General features: G+C 40.1%; 1 protein-coding gene across 3 annotated transcripts in view; it reads left to right on the top strand.

Moving 5' to 3' along the window:
* Positions 1 to 27,008, top strand: part of EXT2 (exostosin glycosyltransferase 2) — an 81,486-nt gene that overhangs the window by 16,455 nt on the left and 38,023 nt on the right. For all 3 annotated transcript variants that reach the window (XR_013956994.1, XM_080619230.1, XM_080619231.1), the window contains exons 6-8: positions 254 to 393; positions 1,294 to 1,387; positions 22,232 to 22,363. Coding sequence is in view for 2 of the 3 variants with exons in the window: in XM_080619230.1 (XP_080475356.1) it covers positions 254 to 393; positions 1,294 to 1,387; positions 22,232 to 22,363 (366 nt within the window). In the remaining variant the exon portion in view is untranslated. The remainder of the gene's footprint in view (positions 1 to 253; positions 394 to 1,293; positions 1,388 to 22,231; positions 22,364 to 27,008) is intronic.

The following is a 27,008-nucleotide window of genomic DNA, read 5'->3' as shown; positions in this document are numbered from 1 at the left end:
CTTTTCTGCTATCCATAGAGCTGGGTTGCCCTATGATGGAAGCAAATCAGGTTAGCTTCATACAGTTTGTACTCAGTAAGTGCGTGTTGATCATTGCTCATCCTATTATGCCAAACTTTCAAAATTTACCTTATTTTTCTTCTCAGTTTAGAATTCTGAAGTTTGGCCATTAAAACAAAGCATAGAATGGAAACACAAATCTGACATTTCCTTTTTTATCCTCATCTGTGTGTTGGATACCATTTGTTGACAGGAGTCTACGTTCTGTGTCGTTCTGCGCGGCGCCCGCCTGGGACAGGCTGTGCTGAGCGATGTTCTTCAAGCTGGCTGTGTCCCAGTGATCATTGCAGACTCCTACATTTTACCTTTCTCTGAGGTTCTGGACTGGAAGAGGTTTGTACCTTCACTACTGTACATTGAATCCCTGCATAAGAGACTTCATTGCATTCAGTGATTTGAGTAAGATCTGTATGATAAGTCAAGTGTACTGGGCGCTACAGGGAATGTAACACAGACTAAGATACATGCAGTCTTTGCCCTTGATATATTATGCATCAAAAATAAGAGAGGAAAATAAGTGAGGCAGTGATGACAATGTTTGATTATCTTGTAGCTGATAATATATTTTCTAGAACAGACTTGCTTTATTATCTTGTGCTTGAATTCAGTGAAGACTGGTCTGCATTCAGGCTCTTTTAAGGAAAGTATATGCATCACTTAAAAGCTAAATTCAGTATATAGTATCATGATTTCTAAGTTTGTCTGAAACTGAAAGGTATAACTATTCTGTAGCTGAGTACACTGTGTTAAGAGCTTAGATTATTTTTCCAGGCATGCACTGCGCCCAGTTACGTGATCTTGGGATAATATGTACAGAAGTTCCTAGTTTGCATACATAGCCCTGTATATGCTATATATGACTTTGTATGTGTATTACTCTTTAGTCACTTCAAAAATCTCAGCTGACAGCAAGGCAGTGGCAATCCAGAGATGAGAAATGAGGATTTCTGGGTCCCTTCCATATTTATCAACTTGTCTGTGCAGATCAGTCCAGGCTTTTGTGGCATTATCTGTTGGCAGCCTTGGTGATGCTGCGAAGGAACTGCTGCAGAATAATCAATTACACTGAGAGAAGACTGCTTCTTTCTGCTAATATCTTCTGAATGTGTTTTATTAGAATAGGACAAGATTCTGGATTGGAAAAGTAGCCGACATCTTTTAATGTAATCTTTTAATGTATAACTTCTTTCTTTTTGTCTTACCATTTATTTTCTGTGGGTTTTTTGCCTATAGGGCCTCTGTTGTCATCCCTGAAGAAAAGATGCCTGAAATGTACAGTATTCTGCAAAGTGTCCCCCAGCGACAGATTGAAGAGATGCAAAGACAGGTAAAATAATGTATTTTGTTTAAATGATTTTCCTTTATTTATGGTTGGAGTGTAGGTTCTTACACCTGCTTTGCTGTGGAATCTGTTGGAATGCAGAAGCATCTGCTGTACTCATGTTAATACTTCATTTGACTCCCTTTCTTTATGCTAAGCATATGCATTCACCATTACTTTTCAGTGTTGTGTCTCTACCCATCCCTGGTGTGGCTAAATGTGTTGAACAACAGCTGTTGATCAGTCCTACATTACCCATCAGGTGAGGGAAGTAAGAGCATTGCTTATGATTGTGGCTGCAGAAGACCACTTCAGTAGGCAGACTTTTTGCCCCAGCCTACTATATTAATGTATTTGCTGTTGTGAAATACAGTGTAGGATCTTTAGCATCCACGGTGAACGATGCCCAGTCATCCTGGGTTGCAGCAGACCTCCTGAAGAGAGAAACTGAGGTTTTTACCAGTGCTTTTTCATGTAAAGATCATGTGGTATTTGTCATGTGTAGAGGCTGCCAATTTCTGCCAACATAGTCAAAGTCTACTTTCTACACCTTGGGATGGAAGCTCTCACTGAATGTGGGTGTGCTGCCTACTCTCATATATTAACATACTTCTGATGAAATCACAGTGCATATTGGTTTCTTTATTTCACCATAGTATTTAAATTATAATAAAAAAGAAGTTCAAGAGTCTTGCCTTTATCTCTAAAGAAGTTTTGGTTTGTGAATAAATTTTAATCACTCAACACGGGAGGGAAGTTATTAAATCCAAAAAGATTTAAGTATTTTAACAAAGTTGACAGTTTCTCTCAGTTACTTCTCTGGTGACTGAAAGAGCTGAGATCACAAACTGTCCAAACTCATGAATGAAGTCCGTGTTGGCTGGGTATATAGTCAAAAGGAAGTGTGTTACAGTTTGCTCCAGCTGATGCTGATTCCTGTCTATTAGCTTTGCTGTTATGGACACTATTAGTGGTTTTAATTCTGAGCTCAACAGATGAGGACTGTTAGCCTTGTGAGGATTTCCACAAAGTGTGAAGAGTTTTGCTGTCAGATTAGGGCATAAGATTCAACCACATTGTTCTTCCAGTGGCTGGAATATATAGATTACATTTTGAGCCAGTGGAGAAGTAAGATGTTAACATATATTGTAAACTTAGTATCTAGGATCCTGTGATCCTTGTCACCTCATTGTACCGGAGTGTGTACTGTTATAAGGTAGGGAGACAGTGTTACTGTTTTTCCTGATGAGGAATTGAGGCATAGAAGTAGTAAGAGCTGAGTATGTAGGTAAACAGTAAACTGTGATTTCAGGTGACTTTTAAAGATGCAAGAACTGTGGAGGCATGTTTGTGAAATTCCCTTACCCAGCCTTAGTGGCAGTCGTCTTTTTTGCGGCCCTTACAAAAAGTGACCGAAGGTGTGGTTTTTCAAGATGTAACCTATAGCACTCTAGTTCTTTCTACCTGGACAGTGCTAAAACTGCACAGCGTATATTAATACTGGCTATGTGGGAGAGAATGGACTCTCAAATTTAGCATTAAATAGCTTTTCGCACCTGAATTCTGTTCCCAGCTTCGCTTCATCCTCTGAAAGGAGAAGCTGCAAATATCACAGCAGCCATCAGAGGTCTCCTTTCTCTTTAGTCCCATCACCCAAATGAACCCTTTTGGTGGGGCCTGCTGGCATCACCAAAAGTTGCTACCAAGGATGGCAGGTGAAAAAGTAGCTTTGCTGTTGCAGCTCCTAGAAACATGGTTTTGCTTTATTTTCTTTTCTTTCTCCGACATAAATGTAATTAATACGAGGGATTAATAAAGCTTTAAAACTGACATTAAGAGTCTCTTGAAGTGTGCATTGATTTTTTTCTTGCTGTCCACTTTACTAGTATCATAAATTAATCATTTGGGGAGAGTGTTCTCCTACAGAGAATGCACTTGGCATTTTGGAAAGCTTCCACAGTAATTTTAAAGTAGGAAATCAGGAAACAACATTAGTTTGTTTAAAAACAAACAGACAAACAAAGCCAAACCAACCAAAGAACATTCACAATGAAATAAACCAAGAAACCCCCTCTTAATTCAGATGATCAGTAGGTTATCTATATTATCTGTAGCTCCATAAAATTAAGTTAAAATAGAAGATATTTTAATACCCAGTATGCAGTTGTAGCCTGTGCCTGGAGTGAATTTCTTGGATTATAGATGGCTTGCAGTAGTCATTGGGTCTAAAGCATCACTACAACTATTGGAAACAGTGATTCTATTGACCATAGGTGGGAAGGATGTTTTCTTACTCTCCCATTTTGGTGCTTTTGTTAAGGATATAGCTGTGTGTTTTGGTAGCAAGAGGATGAGGATGAAATCACAAGGTCTTTCTTTCTCTTGTCATTGTGAATTTATTTCTGGCTGCATATTGAGGTTACTTAAACATGTTATCCAGACATTTCATGTCCTGGCAGTCTTATTTACAAGGTAAAATCCCAGTGTAAGCATCTGTGAAATTCCCTTGCTGACACATGGTTCTACGTTGTAGCTATCTGATAAGGTGAAAATGTACTTAGTGACTGATATTGTGTGGACTGCCAGTAACTTGATTGCTTTTCCTCATTGATAAATATGCAGTAATATTCCACCTGTGCTACAGATTCTTGTTTCCTTCCTCCTCATCAGTGTCACTGTTGCACACTTGCTGTCTTTCCATTTAAATGGTTTGGAAAAGTGTATTAGGACTTTCTGGCTAGACAGAACGTCTTCCCAATATTTTTTTAGTGTCTTCACTTCGCTGACAATGTGCAGGAATCAATGAATAAAGAATCACAAAATCAGGCTAAAGGAGTGATAGTAGAAGAGATAATTTGAAGTTGGAATGAACCTTTTGAGGCTGGTGCTAAGGGTAGTTCAGAAGCAAAGTGAATTTGGGCTTGTTTTTGCTGGCTGGGCTTAAACTATTAAGTACCACTCAGCTGCTCATGTGGGATGGGGTGGAAAATCAGCTTCTTGGGCAGGGAATTACTAAAATGAAACTCAACTAGTACCCATGCATAGAATGAATCTGCAAAGGAACTGGAGTGATTAATGCATGTTTTCAGATGTGATCTATAGCACTTATTCTGTTTAGCCATGGAAGGGCTATGGAAACTTCAGAGTACTCTGGGTTTGTGTGTAATCTATGTCTCAATAATATTTAAACAGATTTCTTTGCTGCTTCAACTTCAGGGGCTAATCACGTAATTCATATACAATATTTTGATGCTTGTTTTTTCTGTCAGGTGGAAGAGGACTGACTTGAAACTGGTGTTGTACTAGGTTTGTCTTGTGGTGTGTTCTAGTTTTCTCTGAGCATTGCTCTTTTTGAGATGGAAACAGATAATCACAATGATCATGTCCGTTCTTGTTTTTACATTGTGAAACATTTGGGTTTGATGTAACAGTGACAAAAAGATTGGTCTGCAACTGGTGTTAAAATGGGGAAAAAATGATCTTTGCGAAGAGCTTTTATTAAACTGGTATGAAAGTTGTTTTACAAGATCTCACTGTTCCCTTTGCAGTGAGGATGTGATTAAGTTTTTGAAACAAAGATGGTTTTGTTGCACATAAAATTCTCCTAGGGGAGACTATATAGAATCATAGAATAGTTTGGGTTGGAAAGGACCTTAAGATCATCCAGTTCCAACCGCCCTGCCATGGGCAGGGACACCTCACACTAAACCATGGCACCCAAGGCTCTGTCCAACCTGGCCTTGAACACTGCCAGGGACGGAGCATTCACAAGTTCCCTGGGCAACCCATTCCAGTGCCTCACCACCCTTACAGTAAAGAACTTCTTCCTTCTATCCAATCTAAACTTCCCCTGTTTCAGTTTGAACCCGTTACCCCTTGTCCTATCACTACAGTCCCTAATGAAGAGTCCCTCCCCAGCATCCTTGTAGGCCCCCTTCAGATACTGGAAGGCTGCTCTGAGGTCTCCCCTGATCCTTCTCCAGGCTGAACAGCCCCAACTTTCTCAGCCTGTCTCCATACGGGAGGTGCTCCAGTCCCCTGATCATCCTCGTGGCTTCCTCTGGACTTGTTCCAACAGTTCCATGTCCTTTTGATGTTGAGGACACCAGAACTGCACACAATGCTCCAAGTGAGGTCTCAGGAGAGCAGAGTAGAGGGGAAATATGGTTTTGGTGAAGACTTGTGAACCATGCTTTGCCAGTACCTCCCAATTAATGTACTTTAATGTAAATTAAGAAACCTTTGACATGTTCTGACGTGAGTATGGTTGAGATCATCCTCTTTTTAGCCAAGCAACAAATCCTTGCTCTAAACTTCTCCTGGTTTGAGTAGGATAAAGCATGCATTCATCATACCTATCAGAACTTCCGGGTCTGATAACCTTTGTGAGATTGGAGCCTTGCTGTCCAGCTGCTTTGGTTTCAGTGGTTCTCTAGATTATGACTTAATTCCTATGGAAAACCTGTCAATTAAACCAGATCTTGTAGTAAATGTTAGCTTGTCAGTTCTCTTTGCTGATTACGTGCTCTCTTTGCAGCATTTTATTGCAGTTGATGCTCCGGTAATCATGCATCAAGGTTAAAATAGATATATATATATATATATATATATATATATATAGATAAATACACACACACATATGTATATATGTAAATATGATTTTTTTCAAGTTGAAATATAGTCTGCTTTTAATCGGTATTCTCTATGCTTAATTTTTTCTTTGTTTCTGGAGGTACTTCTGGCCATACATCTGTTGGAGAAGAGAGCAAAGCTCTTAAAGAGAAGTAATTACATTTAAAATACCTCAAAACCCATATTTGAACATATTTTCCAATAGCTTGTACAGTGATCAATGCAGACATGATGAGGATGAAATACAAGTGCTTTAGCTTTGGAGTCATCTGTGGCTGGTATGACCTGGGCTGTGATTTCCTTTCCAGTTTTACACAGCTTTGTTTTGCTCAGTTGTTTTGTATATGGTATAAACCAGGAAAGAGATTTATTGGTTTGAGCAGTGCTGAAGTGTGGGAAATCAAAGTTGCTTTCTGCTGTCCTGCTTTGTACCTGGTTGTGCTGAGATCTCTGGGGTTTAACTCTATTAACTTACACTTCTGTTGTTCAAACTTGCAGACCATTTTGCCCTCAACAATTGCTGGTTCAGTTCTGTGTTTCCTCACAAAAGGGAATGGTTTATGTGCTCATAGCCTAGTCTACACTGTAGTGAAAAGTTGTTATTCAGTACTACATGTACAGCCTCTGCCCATGAGAACTGGAGACTGGCATATGACAGCTCTTATAAACTGGAGTGTATTGACCATCAAAAAAGCCTCTGCTAGTTGAGCTGCTAAAATTAATAGCAGTCAGGATGAAACTTTTGCATCTCTGGGGTTCCTACCTTGTCTGTTTTCTACAGTAATGTTGTCATTCTCATTTTCTTTGAAGCTTCCTTGAACCATCCCCCTCTCACAAATAGTTCCATATGGAGTCTGAAACACTGGCAGAAGTGCCCAGAGGCAAGTCGATAAGCAGCTCAGCTGCACAGCTACTGATCCAGCAGACTTGGTGCTGCATCCTTAGGCTTTCATTTTCTCTGCATCCCAATCCAGCACCCAGGTAATAGCAAAGTTCTAGGAGTGGAGAAGCAAGAAATAGAAGTAATAGACCTACATGACAGAGTGATATTTGACATCTTGTGTTGCTCCTGAAGAGTGAAATAGGTAAAGGAAGAAACACAGAACAAAGCTTTGCTGCTATGTGCTCATACGGTGCCTTGTGTAGTTTCCCTCTCAACAGAGTGTTTCTGATGTTTTGCTTTGAAAGCCTGTTAACCCCTAGAAACATATTTCACCACTGTAGTTGATACAGAACCGTCTTAACTATGTGAAAGTTTTCCTCAGCTTATATTTGAGCCTCTGTGCCTTTTTCCCCTTCTTTTTGAGAGAAGAATCAGTCTATCTGAATAGACAGATATATTGGAAATGTTTTTCCTCACTTAATATCAACATACTTGGAAGTCTTTTACTACAGATAGACTCATGCAGGCATAGGATCCGAATATGAAAGTCTGTGCAATGGGAAGAGAAGAATTATTCCTCTGTTTATTTAGGCATTCTCTCTCACTGAACAGATTTTAGGTAAGGAGTTTATTTTCAACAGAAGGCTTTGTGTGCCTGTTCCTTTCTGGCTTTATAACACTCCCCACCTCCTCAAAATAAAGCTTTTGAAGTAATATCTAGTCTGGAAGACTGGGTGACTTTGTGTGCTCTAATGGTACAAGAATGAAGAGCTAGTGTTCTTGAGTGCAGGAATTCTTTTCATCCTGGTTTCCTAGGGAAACAAGGCTATGATCACATACGATGTGCATGCTGATTTCTCTTCTGATTTCTGTTACTGCCCAATTTCAGTCAAACTTACAGAGAGTTGGAGATGCTGGAGATAAGAAATTCCATAAAATCAGGTAGCTGTGTAGAAGGTTTTCCCAGAACAGGATGGGTTTTTAAGGGAAAATTTGCAGCTCAAGCTAACAGTAATAGAAAATAACCCCTTAGGAATGATTCTGCTTTGGGAAAGGTTTTACTTGGAACTGGCACATCTCAGGTCAAAGAAATTCAGGCACAGCATGACCAAATGATAAAGTGACGAATGAAGTTCAGGCCATAGTTAGGTTCCCCCAGCTTAAAAAGGACATAATAGAGCAAGGATGATCAGAAGTTTCAGAAGAGTGATTAAATAACCTACCACTCTTCATCTGACAATGAATGACTGGGGGTAAGGCGAGTAGCAGGGATACAATACAGATCTATGAAATAAGAAGGTCATGAAGAAAGTGAATGGATAAGACTGTATGTTGTTTGATAGAATTTCATTTGAAGTTTCCTAGGACTTGTATTGTTGGGAATCTAGCCTATAAAACTGAAGGAGGAGAGATGGTCTTTTCTCAGGTAGTGTGTGAACTCACTGCTTCAGCATTTTATGAGTGAGGGGGTTTTATTGGCATTAAGGGTGAATGAAGAAAGCCAGAGAAGGAAAATCTGTCAGAGATGAATGCAAAGATACACCCTCTGGCTTAGAAGTTCCTGAGTTGCAGACTTCTGGAAGCTGGAGAGTGGTAAGGGGAAAAAGAGGGGGGAAAAATGGGAGCAAAAGGTACCTGCTGTGGACTGTTGTCAGAGGCAGAATACGGGAGCAGAAGGCTGTTTGGTGAGACCTGGTGCGGTTGCTGTGATGCAGCTTCAGGACTCAGCTTTGCAGGAAACCTTGGTATTATCATACCTTGTGGAATAACCTTGTTAGATTGTCAGTGGGTTTTTTAAATGCATCTTAACTTCACTGGCTGCTAAACACTTCAGTGAGAGAATACTGACCGTGATGTATAGTTTCCTCCTTTGTATGAATGGACAATTCACTCTCCTGAAGCCCCACAAGATAGTGGCCATACAGCATTCTTGGGTTATATTAACTAAAGTTTTAGATAAATCCTGCCTTTTCAGCCCATGTAGGCAATTAAAAGCTACAAAGAGATGTAAACTAAGGTTTAAAAACATGGATAGAAGACGTAGTTAACAGTGTTTGTTCCCACAGTTGGAATACCTGGACAAGCTATTATGGTTTTTCTAGTGCATGTCCCATGTGCCTCAGCCCTGACCTGGAGAAAAGTTCAGACTCCGGGTCAAACAGAGCTGAAGACACATGCATAAATCAATGACTTGTTTTAGTGCCACGTTAAAACAACATGAGTGGCTGGCTTTTCTGACCCCTCCTCTCTTTCATTTAATGTGCTGCTTTGGCTCTTCTTTAAAGAGGGCTCTGTAGAGCAATTTCAGCTCTTATCAGCTTGCTGACAGCTATATGAGCCTTTCTGCTGGCTCCAGGCAATCACTGTCGGCGTGTGAAACATCCCATCCTTACAGTGAAACAGTCCTGGAGAAAGAGTTAAAGCAAATGGGTGGTGGAGTTTACCTGTGGGTGGTGCAGCTCACATAAAAGAGATGGGATTTAGTTCTTGTTAGCCAATTAAACACAACTTCAGTATCTGAACACTGGAAGCTCTTTGAGCATAATGAGATTTTTACAAGTCGTTTAAATTAGAATATTCAACTTCTTTCCCTGACAAGGGTACAGCTTCTGTCTCGGGGTTCTTCAGACTCGTCATTATCAAACCTAAACCAACTTTCATCTCTCTGCCACTTGTAGCATTTTAAGGAGCACGATCGGAGAGGCTCACCCTGCTTTCATCCTCCTAGAGTGCTTCAGTGGAGCTCCGGGTCCCCCATAAATGTCAGGCCTGGACAATTTGCCATCTTATCAGATGCAGGGAAGTTCTTTCCAGCCCTCTCACCCCTGCCCCAGAGGGAAGATTTGTTGCTGCAAACGGCAAAGGAAAGAGAAAACTTTTTCCTGGCTTACAGCCAGGATCACCATGGGAGTTGTAGAATCCTTGGCATTTATATATGAGCCTTTCATTGCTCCCCCCTCCCCTCTTCGTTTCTTGCAGAGATTATCCTTATCCTACTTTTTTTCCCCCCTGTTGTCTGCCCTGCCCTGTTGCTTTTCAGAATGAAGCAAGCTCTTTTCATGCTTGTTGTATTACAGCGGGATCTTCGTGGCATGCCTGAGAAGGAGCTCTGCAATTTGAGAGCAGTCAGCACCTCAGTGAATGGTTTTTATAGGATGCGGTTGGGCTGCCTTTGTACCTGGGTTTGCAGCCTCTAAACAACAAAAGGGTAAACTTCAAGTGGAAGAGAGAAATGATGCTGGGTTAAGACCGTATTATTGCTATATTTTTAAGATCAAATTTTAAGTCTCTGTTTTATGTTGTTGCAAAGGGGGCTTCTGGTACTTACCCTTTGCGAATTGCTATGCGCAGCTTGGATAGACTACAGATAAACCCAGATGATCCAAAAATTGGAAAGGCATGTACTTCTTTGAGAAAGAGTATTCGAAAATACTCTGTGTCATGCACATGAAGCAGTGCAGATAAGTGGATGATGGAGCATCTCTCCTGGTGTTCCACTCATTCTTTGTTACTCTCTGTTCTCCCTCTGCTGCTGCTTAGTCTGTACCACATCGCGTTTCGTTATCAAATTCACTTGCTCCCCTTACCCCTTCATTACTGAACGTGTTACAAGTTTAGCTTTTACCTGTAGTATAAATACACTGCATTGCTGTAGTCATTTGCATGTGAGTATATTACATAGTAGTAGTACATACACCTTGGCCTTGTATCTATTTTACTGATGAGTGGATAGAGGAATAAATAATATATAGGAAGTCAAATCATAATACTAATATAATACTAATAGTGGAATTTAGGAGTCCTGGTTCCTGTTTTAATGACTAAATCAACTGTGTCTTACAATGGAGTAGAAACATTTGGCTTTTAAGTTAGAAAGGTTTTACATGTCCTATAGAAACAATCTGCTGCCAGATAATCTTCAGATGGCTTTCACTTTAATCATGGTAAATTGCGAAGAAATATGTGACAGTTTCTTAGATAGGTAACTGTCTAAAGGGAAATTATCTATCTCTTACAAATGGAAAAGTGGGCTGTGCTAGGAATATACTGTAATGGGTTTTGGTTTGCAAAAGAAGCAGCCCCCTTGTATCTGAGGGTTGGCTTCTTCCTTTTCCACCTGCTCCTCTTTTTTTGTCTTTATTTTTCCATTAGCTGACAAATTTGAATGATCTTCAGGAATGAAAATGGCACCTAGCATTAGTTGTCTTTGAATGTGTATTCTATCCTGGTGGCTTAAATCTGTACAGATGCTCTGGAGAAGAGGATTATAGAGGGAGTGCATCTGCCAGGATACTTACAGTGGAATAGGGAATCATGGATTGAAGTTGTTAGATTATGGTTAAGCTTAAAAAATACAGTTTCCTGCAGCTAGACTCAGCCAGTAATGGAATTCTGGTCCCAGGGGATCCACAGGATACTCCATTTCGGTTTCCTTGCATGGGAGATTCTATTGTAAGATCCTTCCTGGCACTGTATGAAACAAAAGCGTAAACCAGCCGTGGTGCCTGTTGAGGCATTGGGGAAACTTTCCTGATCCTGAATCTGGTGATGAGGTGAAGCCCGAGCATGAATACAGCACCCATTAACCAGTTATCTGAACCACATTGGTAAGCAAGCAGCACCAAGCCTGGGCTCTGAGCTCTTCCTCTCACCACTTGTTTTGTTTCTAACGGTTGCTACCTGCCTTTAGCAGCCAGTGCTTCAGGGAATCTCCATCTATCCCCTGGGGCCATGTTATATATGTATGGAGGGGAGAGGGAAAACAACTCCCTCCTCACAGTGTAATACAGGATAAATATGCAAACACTGGTCAGTGGTGTACTTTCCATCTCTTTTGGGATGGCAAGGACTTCTGTAATAAGCTTTAATGATTATCTTTGAGATTACTGTTTCTTTTTTACAAACTTTGGCTTCATGCAATAAGGACTATTCCTCTTTAGCATGCTGTGTCAGATGTTTAACAAGAAGAACTAAATAACTAACCCTTGTTGCCATCCATCAATTATTTTGTCCATGAAGAATTCTCAGTCCTGTTCACCTGCAGTGTAACCACCACGTAGTATTATACAACCAGCAGCTAATAATCACCCTATCTATTTAATCAGCCAGCCATACAGCCATGCACAGATTTTGAGTCATAAAGGATAAGCTTTTTACATAGCTTGAGCTAAGATCAGTTACTTTTAAGGTATGGGGTTAAAAAGCGGCGCTATGTCCTAAACTGAATTTTTCCTGTAGATACAGAAAAAAACCCATGATGACTTCCACTCCTTCAGCTTTTATCCTTACAGAGATCAGTAATATATATCTGTGTTCAAGCAATGCTGGCAGTAATGTCTGTGGTTAAAGTTGTCCAATGTTGAAAACTGTGTGTATGGGATTAGTGTATGTTTATGCTTATATAAAATAGAACTATATAGCTTACAGGAAACTGAGCAAAACATGCCTTCATCAAAAGGGCAAGATCTTCCTAGTAAAGAGCTTAAGCTCTGAAATTAAGGTATGTGCTGATTTTTGACTGCTGTAATATGGTGGTAACCCTACCTAGAGGTTTTTTTTCCCTTGCTTCAAAAAGCTGTCCTTTCATGTGTGTGATTGGCACTGGGCTCGCTTTGTGTTTAGCTTCTCTAATCAAGGGAATTTAAGCTTCTATTCTCCCAGCATTAGTGCAGCAGTCATGGGAAATCTCAAACAAGACAGATCTTGTTGCAGCAGTTGACACAAATAAAAGCAGTTGTGCTTTTATTTATTTATTTTTGATGCTGGATGCTGATTAAAAGTTTCCAAGCATCCTTTAACCATGTTATAAAGCCAGCCAGCAGAGAGCAGGGCAGCTGCTGAGGAGGGGAGGTGCTGGTGGACATAGGACAAGATCACAGTGGGAAGCATCAGTGTGTGTAACTCAGAAAGCTGGGAAAGGTGTAAACAGATCCCCAATTTATCTGTAGAGTGGGCTCTCCAAACACTAGTTTATTGGCCAGTGGCTCCTGCTTTACTAACCTCTAACCTCTGCAATACTCGGAGGTGCTGCCCACCAGCCAGCCTTGTCTTTGAACCTCCCTTGGCTCCTGCCACCTCAAAGGCTTGCAGTCAGATTCCTGTGTTTTGCTTGGGACCTCGCCTCTCGGCGGGATGCCTGCAGCAGGGAAAACTGATCTACCCTGAGAACATAGACATATTTGAAGGCAATACTCCTAGGACTAGAAACCTATTGCTTTCAGTTTCAGGAGCTGTCCATCACTTGTCAAGAAATGTGGCTAATACGTCCCCCTACCCCTCAACTTGTGGTCATACAGTAGTTGAATGTTCCCTGCAATTACATACATGTATTTGTTTTCTGTTGGATCAATGATGCCATAAACTGGCCCACTGTAGATCTGGTTTTGTGTTGTTAACAGGGAGTGTGCAAAGGAGAACCCGTAAAAAGGATGGATGATGCAGATCCAAGTCATTTTGACTACTCAGGGTTAGGTGTGCTTGCCCCTTCACAGTAACAGCCTGGTGATAGTGGAGTAATGAAGGAGCCCTGTAACCCCCTTGGAAACTGGAGGGATGAGAGTAGGCTGTTTCTTGTATCTTAACATCATTTTCAGTGGTGATTATGCAGATAGGGCTATGGAAGCCAGCATGGGATCTATATTACTCTTTTACAGCTGTGTTATTTCTGTGGTGTCAACACATGTCGTTTGCCTGTAAATAGGAAGACAGAACTGAGAGCTCTTTGGGAGCAAAGGGAATTCAGGAAATGGTAGTTATTTTACAGTTCATGTTTTTAAAGCTTTATGAAACTTGCCTTTTTAACTCAACCTGCTGCTTTCTTTGCTGGCTCTGGCTATATGCTTTGCAGCAGTATTCTGGGAATGGGGTGGTTCCTTGCTGCTCGTAGTGCTGATGCCTATTTGTTGGCTCTATAACTTGAAATGTCTTTTGGCAATGGAGTTGTGGAGTGCCAGGGCAGTAAGTCAAGTTCCCTGACCGGTGGAGTGTTGCTTTCTGCAACAGGCTTGTGAAGCTGACATTCTCAGTAATCAAAGAAGCAAGTTTTGGGTGCAGAAATACATGGAGGGAGGGGAGAACACCAGTGCTAAGTGGTATTTTTATCTATTCAAGTCTCGTGTTCTTGCTATTTTTGAAACCAAGTTACTATCAATAGGACAAGGAATAGCAGAAATATATATTTTAGGGGTCAAGATAAAGCAGGATTTCCCCACCATATGAAATGGTACCAGTTCATGAGAGAGAATGAGTGCTATTCTGTTGAAAAGAGCTGCTTCTGTGTCATATAGTTGAGCCAGATTTTAGGCGGAGCAAGGCTCTTGCTCCTATCAGAAGATGAAAACCTAAAAACCAAAACCTCAACCCCCCAAAACTTCTTCAAACCAAAAAACCCCAAACGAAGAACCCCAACTCTCCACAAATTATGTGAAAGTATGAAAGCAAGACTCAAAATGTTAACTTGAAGAGGTAACGCTTCAAAGAGCCATTCTCACACACGCATAGTACATGTTGTTGTAGATATAGATTACTATGACTGATAAAAGTGATCCTTTTCAAAGCACCAAAGAGAGGAGTCGGAGGAAGACTGCAGTGCAAGAAGCTGGAGATTAATATCCGAGCTTGCACTGACTTTTTCCTTTACCCTTAGCTCTTATGAGTCAGCATTTGTCAAGTAGTTCACAGCAATAAAACCGAGAGCCAGTAGAAGTCAGTTACTCCCAAGTGGCTGGTATCTGTAGGGTAAGACTAGCATTTTGAACTCTGACCTCTGTCCCCTTATGAATTGCAACTTCAAAAAGAAGAAGGGAAAAAAAAAGGAATTTTATATAAGGGAAAGATTTTGCTTTCACTCTCTGTTGTACCTGAAGTGGGCAAATGTGCTTGTTCATGGCTGAAATTACTACAGTGGAGAATGCTGAGCCTGGTGATTAAATCCGCCTCCTGCTTTCCTTTTGAGCTTGAATTACAATAAAAACCAGCACCACAAAACGTCTGTCTAGAATCTTTTCCTTAAAATACAGGGCTGTAATGAGACAAATTATGGTTTTGCTTGCTCATCCTGCAGAATCTTCCTTGTAAATAAGGAATATTCCTCTATAGGCCACTCTATAAGTTGTGTAAGTTAAATAGATGGATATTTTCAGGGCTTTGCTTGGGACTCATGCAGAGCTCGGAAACAGGAGTTGAAAGATGGAATGAAAATTCAGGAACAATATTAAGAGAGTGTTGTCATGTTCTATTAGGAGCAAACCTTGGCTAACTGGAAACAACTGTATGTGCCCTGCATTGTTCTCCTGCTCATTCCTCCTTTTTCCTTGTAGAGAAACTTCTGATTTAAACTTCGGGAAAAAACTGATGTTGAAATATGGATTAGTCTTTATCTGAAGTGATCAGAGACCCCCAAAAGTGTGTTTCCTTGCTACCCCCATTTTTTAGCTTTCAAAGTGGCATGCTGATGTTGTGAGCACTCTATACAGTTTATATATATGTGTGTGTATATACACACACACACACACACTATAGCTTTTCTTGGGCAGGTCCTTGCTGACAGATAGACACAACACAACCATCTTAAGTCAAATTTGAAAGGTGTTTTTAATTTGATCTTCTATAAAACACGAGCATAATTTGAGAAACTCTCCAGTTTTAGGCAGGTTACCATGATTTTACCAGTATTGCATTGATTTAATGGATTAACTCTTAAAATTCCTACATAGTAGTCTATGTATGGGGATAAGAATCTTATTCTTACTTTCAGATTGCACTTTCTAAAGAGGTAATCTCCAGTTTGGGTAATTGCACCCCAAAAGTGAGCCAGCTTCTCAGAGTATGGCTGTCTTGCATTTTTCTGTAGCCTGAATCACATGAAATATAAATGAAATATAAATGAAAATGTATTCTTTTAAATGTATCCTACATTCTTGCTTGTTCTCATTTCAAATCTTCATGGCTGGCTGGCAATGAGAAGGTCTTCGGATCCATTTTGAAGATAGTGCTTCAAGGGGCAGAAGGATCAAGGCTCACAGCTAGTCATTTACTCTGCCCTCTCATGCTCCCTTAAGAAGAGGAGAACGGATTGTTCAGAGGGTATTTTAAGGTACCAGAGCTCTAAATGTCTCTCTGAATGATCCTGGTTTTCTCCCTGCACTGATTACGGAGAGAAGATGGAGCCAGCCAGCTTTAGGTGTGTTGAATCTGATTGTGTGATGTTATTAAGGGTCCTGAACCAAATAAACACTTTAATTTAAACTCAAATTCTTACAGATTTCTAGAAACAACAAATTACCACATAATGCTTAATAGTATAAAATCTTCTGAGGGTTTATTTTAAGCCTGTGTGAAGAAACAAATATAGCACTAATTTTAGCTGACCCAGCTGGTATCATCTTTGATGAAGAACCACATACTAAGTGGTACGTGTGATCAGCAAGGAAGTTGTTTGAACAAGGAACCAGCAGTAGAAACAGCAAAGCAGTCCAGAAAGAGGGGGCAGATTACAATTCATAGGCAGAGGAATGTGGGAATTTGGGGTTATAGGGTCCTCAGTCTGAACCCAAAATTTGGCTTGGGAAACTTATAAAATGCTTGTTCCTCCAAAAGAGGGACTTAAGCTTTCTGTTCAGTCCCATTTTACTCTGGGAGGGGAGTAGGGGGAGTGAGAGCTCAAGCTTGCTATCTGATTATTATATGTCATCAGCTATCCTCATAGGCATCTTTACTATAGGGCAGATATATGATAATTCAGTTTATCTTGAACCTCAGCAGCATAGCTAATCTTAGTGCATAATGGGAAGAGGTTATGGTGGGGGTTGTCTGTGACCAGTTATAGTAGTTTGCTTGATGGGCAATAAGTTGTTAGGTCTCAGTAACATAAAAAGCATTTGATTATATTGCAGTATCACATGTAACTTAGGAACCTGAAGGTCTTAGTGGATGAACTTCCATGCCCAGAGCTGTTAGACACATAGCAAAGCTGTGGGTATCTCTTGTAATATCTTTCATATCTCTTCTCAAAGTACATTGTAGCAAAGTGTTGCTGCAGTCAATTTCAATTAGCATTGGTTAGCTAAATAATAGCTTTATTAGTTTAAGGTGTCTTTGTAAATAATAAGAGAAGATAAAGTTGTTAATGTTCTTCTATCCACCGCAGAATTTGAAAGGTTAAATCCGCAACAGGTCCGTCGTGAATATTACACACACTGCTGAGAAGCTGGAGTAGGAGCAAGAAATCAAATCAATGTCAAGCGTTAATCTGTAAATAAGTAATAGAACCAGGATTTAAAGTAAGATCACCAAGCTCCCAGGCCATTGCTGGAGTCTTTGGCCAGACTTCCCAAACCCAGCTGGTCAGAGAGTAAAAACCAGGAACGCCAGAGCCATCTAGAAGGGAAAGCATTTAAGTAGAGTCGCCCCTGTGTGAAAATGGTTATATTTCAAGGCCTCGTAAACCTTTTAAAGCATTTTGGAAACACTGAACTCCTGCAGCGGGGCAAAATCTTACAGCATCATGGCGCCTGACCTAAAAGCTGAGAGAGGTGGTGGGTTTATGGGCAGTTAACTTTTACTACTCCTCTGCAAACCTTGTTTTCTCCCCTTTTGCTAACTTTACCAACTCCCACCAAATCATAGGCTGTGAAAATACAGGAGGCTAGAAAGTTTCTTTCCCAGTCTGTTTTCCCCTTGATCCAAACGTTACAGAAAGTATTCCTTTCCCTGCCTCATGCCCGGTGTTTTTCTTCTCACAAACTAACCAAAAGATTTACATTGATCTGTCTTGCACTCTACACCGGAGCACCATTAGTGGCATTAACACTAGAACTTATAAACACTATATGAATGGAGTCTGTAACCTGATGCTATTCGGGCTTGTAAAGAGCTTATAAAAAGATGCTAGGCCTTCAAGTGTGTTTATTTCTAAGGAAAATAACACCTTACCTAAATAAATGTTACCTTCTGTGAATAGGCTACCCTATTGCTGTGTGCTCCTGCCTGTTGTTTCCTATGAAAATAACTGCACATGCTTCCATCCCAAGCTCTTGCCTGTACCAGTATATGCTGAATACTGTCAATTTAGTTTCTTTGGAGGCCATTTGACCAAAATCTTGGAACTGAAAACAAGTGGAATTTAACTTTGGAGTTGGATGCTTGCTTAATTGCTTGAAGGAGCGCAGAATTCCCCATACCATCTACAGGTTTGAGGAAGAAAACAATGTTTCTGAACTTTTTCTTCTGCCTTACAGATATGGTCAGTGTTCCTCAAGGTGTGCATGTGTATTTGCAGAGATAAATGAATACCTCTATATTATATTAAACAAGTTTAGCCTTTACAGAAAGTCGTGGGTTTTCATGGCTGATCTAATGAGGATGCAGCAGTTGAAAGTGGTCTGGTGAGGAAGGAAGGGGTACAACTTAGATCTGCTTATTGGTATGCCTGAGTTTGTGACCTTAGTCTGCAGGGTTCACTGCTTGGAGAGAGAGGAGAGTTTGGTCTTCAGTTCCTTCAGTCTTTGGCTTCCATGGCGAAGCTGTCTTGGCTTTGTAAAATGTTATGCAGAAATTGAACTCAGGTAAATTAACTTCACGGGGAATTTATTGTATTGTTAGAGATTCAAGTTACCCCTTGGGCAACCTAATAATATAATGTATTTCTCATTCTCAGTCAAGTCATTCATTACCTTATGTCTGATTCTTCCACACGTTGGTGGAATGTTACAGAAAGTAATGTTTTCTCATCTTTTCTCTAGGATCTACCCTACATTTTCTATTTATCTAGAAATCTAGAAGGGAAAGAGAAGCTGTGTTTCTTAAATACCTGTTTGCAATTTCTGGTAAGCCATACACCCAGAGCAAGGTCCCATAGGTTAACATACATTCATCTATGTTGTTTTAGCAGTTGTACAAAGTAGCATTTGATCTCTATGTACAATTTAGATTGCTCGTGACCTAAGCAGTATTTAGGTGTATAAAAATGTTAGCATTCTCTACAAGTCTGTGGTCCATGTAATGTGTTCTGAAACCTGGAGTACCAGAAGTTAATTTCAGTTCAAGTTGAAAGGAATGGCAGCCTGACCGTATCATAGTCGTAGAATATGTGTGTAACCAATGCTGTGTGGAAGATAAGATCTGTACTTATGGATCATTTATTTCAAGGTCCTGGAAAGCTTTCAGGTAGGTCTGATAAGTATGTTACGATTGTCATGCTTGAAAACCATTACCCAGTGTATTAAAGCTACTCTCAAGTATATAGCCATTAGTCTTCCGAATTCATAGATATGGAAAAGAGAAATGGGCAGCTCAGAAGAAAGTTGGCGTACGAGTCAGGAACAGATCTCTTCTTGTTGTTATTTCTCCTGTATCCCAAATGTATTAATGGGATTTTTATCTCCTGTAGTTATTACATTCCAACAAAAGCTTTTCAACCACACTAACTACAGCAGAAAATACATTTCAAATGGAACCGATGTATATCTTCCCAGTAGAAAACTTTCCCAACATGTTTAGTAACTTCACATGCTGAGCAGCAGACACTGGCAAGCCATGTTAATCAGTTCTGCTTTATAAAAGCAAACAAGGTGGGGAGGAAGTAATGAGACCCTGAAACATCTGTTTGGAGACTTCGAATCCCCTTGGAAGGTTTTGAGTTCTGCCTTAAAGAAACACAACTCCCAGAAAACTTAGAGCCAACTGTGGGAACATTTTCTGGCTCTTTACAAAAAATGAATTACATAAATATTAGTCTATAAAAAGTAAATTCCCTCTGCCCTTCTCTCCAGTTTTGCTTCTGGTATAAAGGTGTAATCCTGCCTCACGTTGCAAGCGTTCTTTCAGCAAAGAGACGCCAGAGCAGATCCGTCCTGGTTTTGCTGAAGGAGGAAGACCAGCTTTAGTTGTTACGAAGCTAGATATTCATAGATACTACAGTATAAATAAACAATCTGAGTCAGAACAGTATAGGAATGCTGTCATTTAATAAGTGTGAAACAAAGTCCTGTGTGTATGACACACAATAGCTACTTAATTGCTATATAAAGTTACATGTTAAAAGGCTGCATAAGAGAATTTCTCTTTTCTCCCTAGTGCTGATTATAGCAATGGTTCTAAACTGTTGTTTAATGTGAAAATGAAATTTGGAATCTGTGTTCTTTTGTTTATTTAGGGTACTTGAATAGAGAGGTTTATTGCTCTGGTCAGTTTTAATTCTTCATCTGCTTCTGGTTTTCTTTTTGTATCAGTTGCTGTATGAGCTCTGGATAATACATTTCCTCTTAAGAAATGGAGCATGGGGAAAGGAGTACTTACATCCTATGCTTAGCATGTGGTGTTCCCTTGATTTGAGGTCTTTTTGGTATTTTAGGAAGGCAGACATTATTCTTGACCTGTTTATATAATTCTGCTTTTACAGGTGGGCATGCGTAATACTCATTTTGGATATATATACTCATAGAATATTCATTTTTTTTCTGTGTTCTTGGTAATCACCTTGTTATCCAGCTTAAGGCCTACTAGGGGGAGAAATCAGGAGAGGGAAGTGATTCTGTTCTAGGGTGAAATGGCTTTGCATTGTCTCTGGATGACAAGCTCCAGAGAAGTGTAGATTTTGGACGTACTCACCACTCTCCTTAGTGGAATTCTGTAATACTCTGAAGTAGTGAGGCTTATGGTTGTTCATGTTTTCTCACAATAAAAGTAGGGCTCCACGGAGCACTTAACTCTTTTCTAGTTTGCTTCTGAAGAGCCTGTTTTGCAAACTACTCATAGAGTAGAGTTTTAGGGCCAGTATCTCAGCAACAGGTCTTTAGTTCTGAATCCCATAGAGTGCACACAGTGTAAAGTACAAGGTAGAACATGTGTGAATATGTGCAAATTTGCCTGTGAACTTGTGTTTTCCCTATTTGTAATCTTTCCTGTACCCTGTTACTTAGCATAGGGAATGCATTAGTTCTACATATAGGAATCACTCTTTGTCTTCTATTAAAGTACTGTCTTGCAGAGTGAGACACACTGGTAACTTGTTAACAACAGCTAAATGAGTTATTTTTGGTTCATAGTACCAAAGTTTGGTATTCCTCCAGGAGCTTGGTATTCCTTCAGTAACTTAATATGCTAAATAATATGGTTTAATATTGTCATAGTATATGATTAAAGCCTTTTTGCTGTTTAAGGAATCTGTGGCGAGAGTAATATAGCACTTGCCCAAATTTGTATGTTGTCTTCAGTGGTTACATTCTGGCTCTGAAAGCTTCTTATGCTTCCAGTGAACGAAGAAAAGCCTTTTAGTTGCTCTGCGACTAGATGCGAACCACACTCTTACAGCTGATACTGAACCATAAGGAGATTGCAAGTTAAATTACCTGCTGGATGCTTCAAGGTGCGGGAATTTCCTCAAGGAAAATTATGTTGAAATGAATTCATATCTCTTGGGATGAAACTCCTGAACTACATTTACTGGCAAAGTGTGTTTCCTTCTGGGTTGGATGGGGGCCTACAGGATCATGGGATGGTTCTAGGCATTTCAAAAGGATGTTTATGTCTCTAACAGAGAATCAGTTAAGTCAGCATTTTCATTGCCAAAACCCTGTTTTTCTTCCAGCATTTATGTGTTATACAGAAACTGGGACAAGATTAGAACTTGCATGACAGGGACTTAGCTGGAAGATGACTCATCTGTGCAATTCAGTGCATCTGTGTATAAGAAAATCCCGTTTCGTGTCAGTGGTTTTACACTATGTTGTAAATTAGATGAACAGTTGTAACAAATCGGCACACACATGTACTTTTATGTAAAAATCTTAACATGTACTTGTATAATATTTGTTTTCTGGAAGACTTGGGAAGGTGTTAGTTTGGTTCATGAGTACTGACATTCTCCAGCTGATCAGCTGTCTCGAATACTGATGTTCGAAAGTGGCTTCCTTTAGGCTGCATGCTTTTGTTTGGCTGTTTAGCTGCCCTGTGGATTCCTCTGCCTTGAGAAAACAGAGTATAACAGCAATTTCTTCTGTTCTATGATTAAACTGCTTTTGAACATTTTTCAAGAGGAAAACGTACAGCTAAAGTGTGAAAGTAATTGATTCCTTCAAGTATTCTCATTCTATTCAATCACTTGCAAAGCAATGCTGCTGCTTCATTTTATTGGCTGCAAGTCCTGGGTTTTGGGCAGTGGAGTTGAGTTTGAAGCCTTCAGGCTCTATGGAAGTATCCTAGCTACAATAAACATGCCTCCTAATTTAATCTCCACCTTACACATTGACTACATGGAACATATGCATAGCAAGCCAATATTGATTATTAAGCACTGGATCTGTGCATTGTGACAGTGAACGTTGTTCTCTTTACAGGCAAGGTGGTTCTGGGAAGCATATTTTCGATCAATGAAAGCAATTGCTCTTGCTACTCTTCAGATTATCAATGACAGAATTTACCCATATGCTGCCATTTCTTATGAGGATTGGAATGATCCGCCAGCTGTGGTAAGCAAATTCGTTTGATTTACTCATAAAACAAATTGTAGGTTTGTTGGGTTTTTTGCCTTGTATAAAAGGTATGTGCTATGAAGCTTGGTAATCATTCTATGGATGCGTGTTTGTGTATGTGTTGTGTTGGTAACTTGCACAGATGAAGCTAATATATTTTATGACAACTGGCAAAATAACCAGCAGTTCATTTTATATCCTGACAGTGAAATGCGAACTTTTTCCTTTTGCTATTGCACACACTAAATTGCTTGCTTGTTTATTTCTTCCTTTCTTTTTCATGCCTACATCTACACACACACGCTTCTTTATTCCTGTTGAATTTAGAAGCTGAAGCTTAGTCATCTTAAAAATGAGTTAGCTGCAGTGGAAATACTGAAGATCTTAAGCAGTCTGCAAGGCTTTTGCCTGTAATTCTGATGAAGCAGTTAATTCTTTCTCTGCCTACAATTTTCTCCATGTTATTTCTCCATAATTTCTCTTATAAAGACACTGATGATCAAAGTTGTGCTGGGGAATTTTGTTTTCCCTTTAAAGAAAAAGAAGTTTCACTGTTTGAACCCACCTCTGTTCAGAAGAAACACTGGAGTGTTAATTAACCTTCTGCACCAAGCAGCTGGTTCTGATTTTTTTACTATATAAAAGCCTGCAGATGATTTTCACTCATAATCAGTTAATTTTCTTTGTGTCAAAATATAAAACATAGTTTTGTTTTACTAATAAAACCAAACTTGTTAACTGTTTGGCTTTATGGTGGTGTAGAGAGTTTCTCTACAAGCTGGGTAGGTGCGCACAGGAGTAGAATGTGTTTTCCTTTAAACCCTTCATCCCAATAGGGTGAACAGTTGCTGACAAAGAGTTAGAAGCTCATTGCTGGCTTTCAGAAGATGATTTTCCATGGCTTAGCCAAAGGCATTAATAATCTATTGTTTCATTGCCTAAAGAGAAAATGTGGCACTTGGCAGTAATTAAGGCAGAAATTAAACTGCGCAACATGTGCTTCACAAGAAGGGATCAGAGCATCTTAATACCTTTAGATGATGTTAGCAGAACAAACACCTTGAAACATCTAGTAAAAGGAAGAAAATAGGTTTAGGATTACTCAGGCTTTAAAGGGGATGCAAACCCTTCTTCTCCTGGGTTCTTTCTCTCCATTTCTGGGGAAGCCAGTCTTACTCTGAACAACAAGCAGGCTCCTTTTTGTTCTTTGTTTTTAATATACACTTGGAAAAAAACATTTATGTTACTCATTCAACCTAGAGGTTCTTGGGCAGAAGGTTTACGACCGCAGACATGGCAACATACGGAGCAGAGCTTTGTAACTGTGGAGGAATATGTAACAGGAATATCGTGCTAGGGCAGTACAAGGAGTGGGCAGGAATATTGTGTCAGTGTGCAGTTGCAAAGAGAAGCTAAAGGCTGCCTGCAATTAGACAGACTGGAGTTTGTCCAGGACGTTGGAGTTAACACCTCATATCGTGACTCTCTCATGCCACGAATGGTCAGCTCCTTGGTGCATTTATGTCTCAGCTGAAAGAATTTGATGTTTATTCTAGTCTATGAAAATTGCTTAATATGTGCATGAATTCAGTTCTTGCTTCAATATGAAACAGCAATGCCATTAAAAGTCCCTTTATGGGCTGTGTAAGTTCCATATTAGCCAGCAACAGAGAATGCTTGTGACTGTTTCTCAGAGGGTCAGTTAAAGGAAATGGAATTCAGATCAGGAATTGTTCAAGGGCAGTTTACATTGTAGACCAGCAGTACCCAATTCTGTGATATCTTTAACTGGGGGGTTTGATAGCTACTCCTTCCATCAGCCTCTCTTGTTTTTTGTTTAAGCCAGCTAATGCTGTTTGGGTTTGACCCTTGTTCTTTCATTCGAAGCAAATAACTGGAGTCTTCTCCAATTTATCTTTGAGAGTTTTAAGTTTTCTTTCTGTGACTGTATTTTATCTCTTCAAGAAGAGAGCATATTACAGCTGTGATCTATAGGAGAGCGTATTTTTCAGGACTTGGCTAATTTGTAACTTCAGACAATTTAGGATGTAGAATAATTTAGATATATACAGTATCTGCTAATACAAAGTCAATTTCATTATAGTTACTTTAATTCTTTTAAATAATTGATTTCTTTTTAATAGTTGTGCTAGTCAAAATTCCACACTTGGTGTCTGCTTGTCAAGGCAGTAATGGTGCACTTGAACCTGAGCATGTTTCTCATCTAAGCTGGTACCTAATGTCCATTTACAGCACTGTTACAATTTCTGGTAAGCCTGAATAAAACATATAGTTGGAAAGCAGGTACCTGAGTATGTTAGAGGTAGGGGAAGATGCCAACCATATCCTCTAACTCTGACAAGAAAACAGAGTAACTAAAGATGACTTGAATATGTTCCTCCTTTACAGGAAAATTGCCATATTTTTCTGTAAATAGACTCCAAGACTGAAGCTTTTATAGAGAATTATTTCAGTTCAGCCCCAGGGCCAGGATATGGGTAACTGTTAAAATGAAGCACCTGCAAGTTAACATTAACACAACAGTGAAATGTGTGAGTAATTGGGTGTCATAAAGTCTTACGTTACTGGCCAGAGCGGTACCTCCAGAATTGCCACATATATTCTGCCTTCAAACATAGCCAACTCAGCACCCAGTTCTTCCAGCTCTGCTTGTTGTTCCTTGTGATGCTGTGGTCAGTAAGGATTAACGCAGTGCTCATCTGTATGCTCTTGTTCCTGTTACATGGCTTAGATAGAATTGTGGAGTTGCAGGAAGACTATGTAGAAGCTGTTGGCAGATGATCAGAAGGTGCAGAGGTGCAATCACCATTTTAAGGCAAGATGCTTGCAGCACAGAGATCCCTGTGCTCTGAATAGTGACGGTTGAAAATGGGAGCGTGGATTTGCCTATGGAATATTTATACAGGAAATGCCAGCTTTAATGGGCTTACGAGCTTACTTGCTAGGACAAACACACCTTTCTGACAGATAGAAGGGCTTGCTGTCTGTGCAAGATCATCGTGCAGAGGAGGATCCTTAGCTAGAAAGAATCCCTGGCCATGGTTGCTTACCTGCCTGTCTCCTTGGTTTAAGGATTGTTTTTCTTTGAGCGTTTGTAGGGGTTAATTTTGCTTCATATATCATTAGGTTCCTGAGAAGTAACAGAAAATAGTATCCTGGTTGCTAAATGTTTGCTTCCAATATTAAGATTCATCATCCGATGATGATCCGATGAACACGGTACTGCGTGTTATTATTTTGATTACAGTACAGTAGAGTTGAATCTGAGTTAGCAAACACTGAAGAGCTTACAGCCTGTAAGTATGATAGGTAAAAGAGATGTTTAGGAGCCTCAAACACTGTATGACGTTTGTAACAACAGCACCTATGAAGAAAAAGCTGCATCTTTCACAGAAGGCTGCCTCAAGTTTGATGTCACTTGCAAAGCAGGACCAACAGGCACTTATGGCTATTTTCTGAAGCTTTTCTCTTTGTTTCATTTTTAACTCTTGGTACTCAAGATTTGAGTATGAAGAATTTGACTCTTGTTTCCTCAAATTAGGAATGAGGACGTATCTGTAAACATAGTGATGATTACATTCTCTTTTCAGCAAAATTACACTGATTTCTTTGTATCTGAGGGAATGACTCTTGGACAGCGTGGAAGTGGTATTTGCTCATTTAAAATCAGTGAAGCATGCTCATGGCTAGGTCTGCATATAGATAAGGATGATCAGAGGATGATCAGGGGACTGGAGCACCTCCCATATGAAGACAGGCTGAGAAAGTTGGGGCTGTTCAGCCTGGAGAAGAGAAGGCTGTGTGGAGACCTCAGAGCAGCCTTCCAGTATCTGAAGGGGGCCTACAAGGATGCTGGGGATGGACTCTTCATCAGGGACTGTAGTTACAGGACAAGGGGTAACGGGTTCAAACTTAAACAGGGGAAGTTTAGATTGGATATAAGGAAGAAGTTCTTTACTGTGAGGGTGGTGAGGCACTGGAATGGCTTGCCCAGGGAGGTTGTGAATGCTCCATCCCTGGTGGTGTTCAAGGCCAGGCTGGATGAGACCTTGGGTGCCATGGTTTAGTGTGAGGTGTCCCTGCCCATGGCAGAGGGTTGGAACTGAATGATCTTAAGGTCCTTTCCAACCCAAACTATTCTATGATTCTATAAGCCTTATTCCTGTTCTCCAGATATATCTCAAGTCTCAACACATAGAAACACCAGCCCAACACTCAACCTTGTGTTGAGTCTGTCATTTCCCAAACACTTTAAACCACGCTAAGCAGGTACTGTTGCCAAAACAGTCCTGCACTCTTCTGCACTTGGGTGATGACTTCTCTCTCAATGTGCTACCTTCTTTTTGAATTTTCTGATTCACTTGTGGTGAATTAACAAATTTCATGATATAAAAATGAAACAGCAAAAGAAAAAAGGTTGGAGGGGAATGGGAGGGAAAAGGGAGCGGGTGGCTGGAAAGTTGCTTTATTTGGCGTTAGTTTGGTTTATATTGGCTGTTGCCTGAGTATCTTCACCACCGCTGGATACAGCAGCAGTACAGGGTGTTTTTCCAGCAGGAGGGCCTGTAAGGTACGCAGAAGATAAATGAATATGCAGTTAATTCTAAGTACATTACATTGA

This window comes from Psittacula echo (assembly GCF_963264785.1).
Source record: "Psittacula echo genome assembly, chromosome: 5".
Lineage (NCBI taxonomy): Eukaryota > Metazoa > Chordata > Aves > Psittaciformes > Psittacidae > Psittacula > Psittacula echo.
This window is presented reverse-complemented; position numbering and strand designations above follow the sequence as displayed.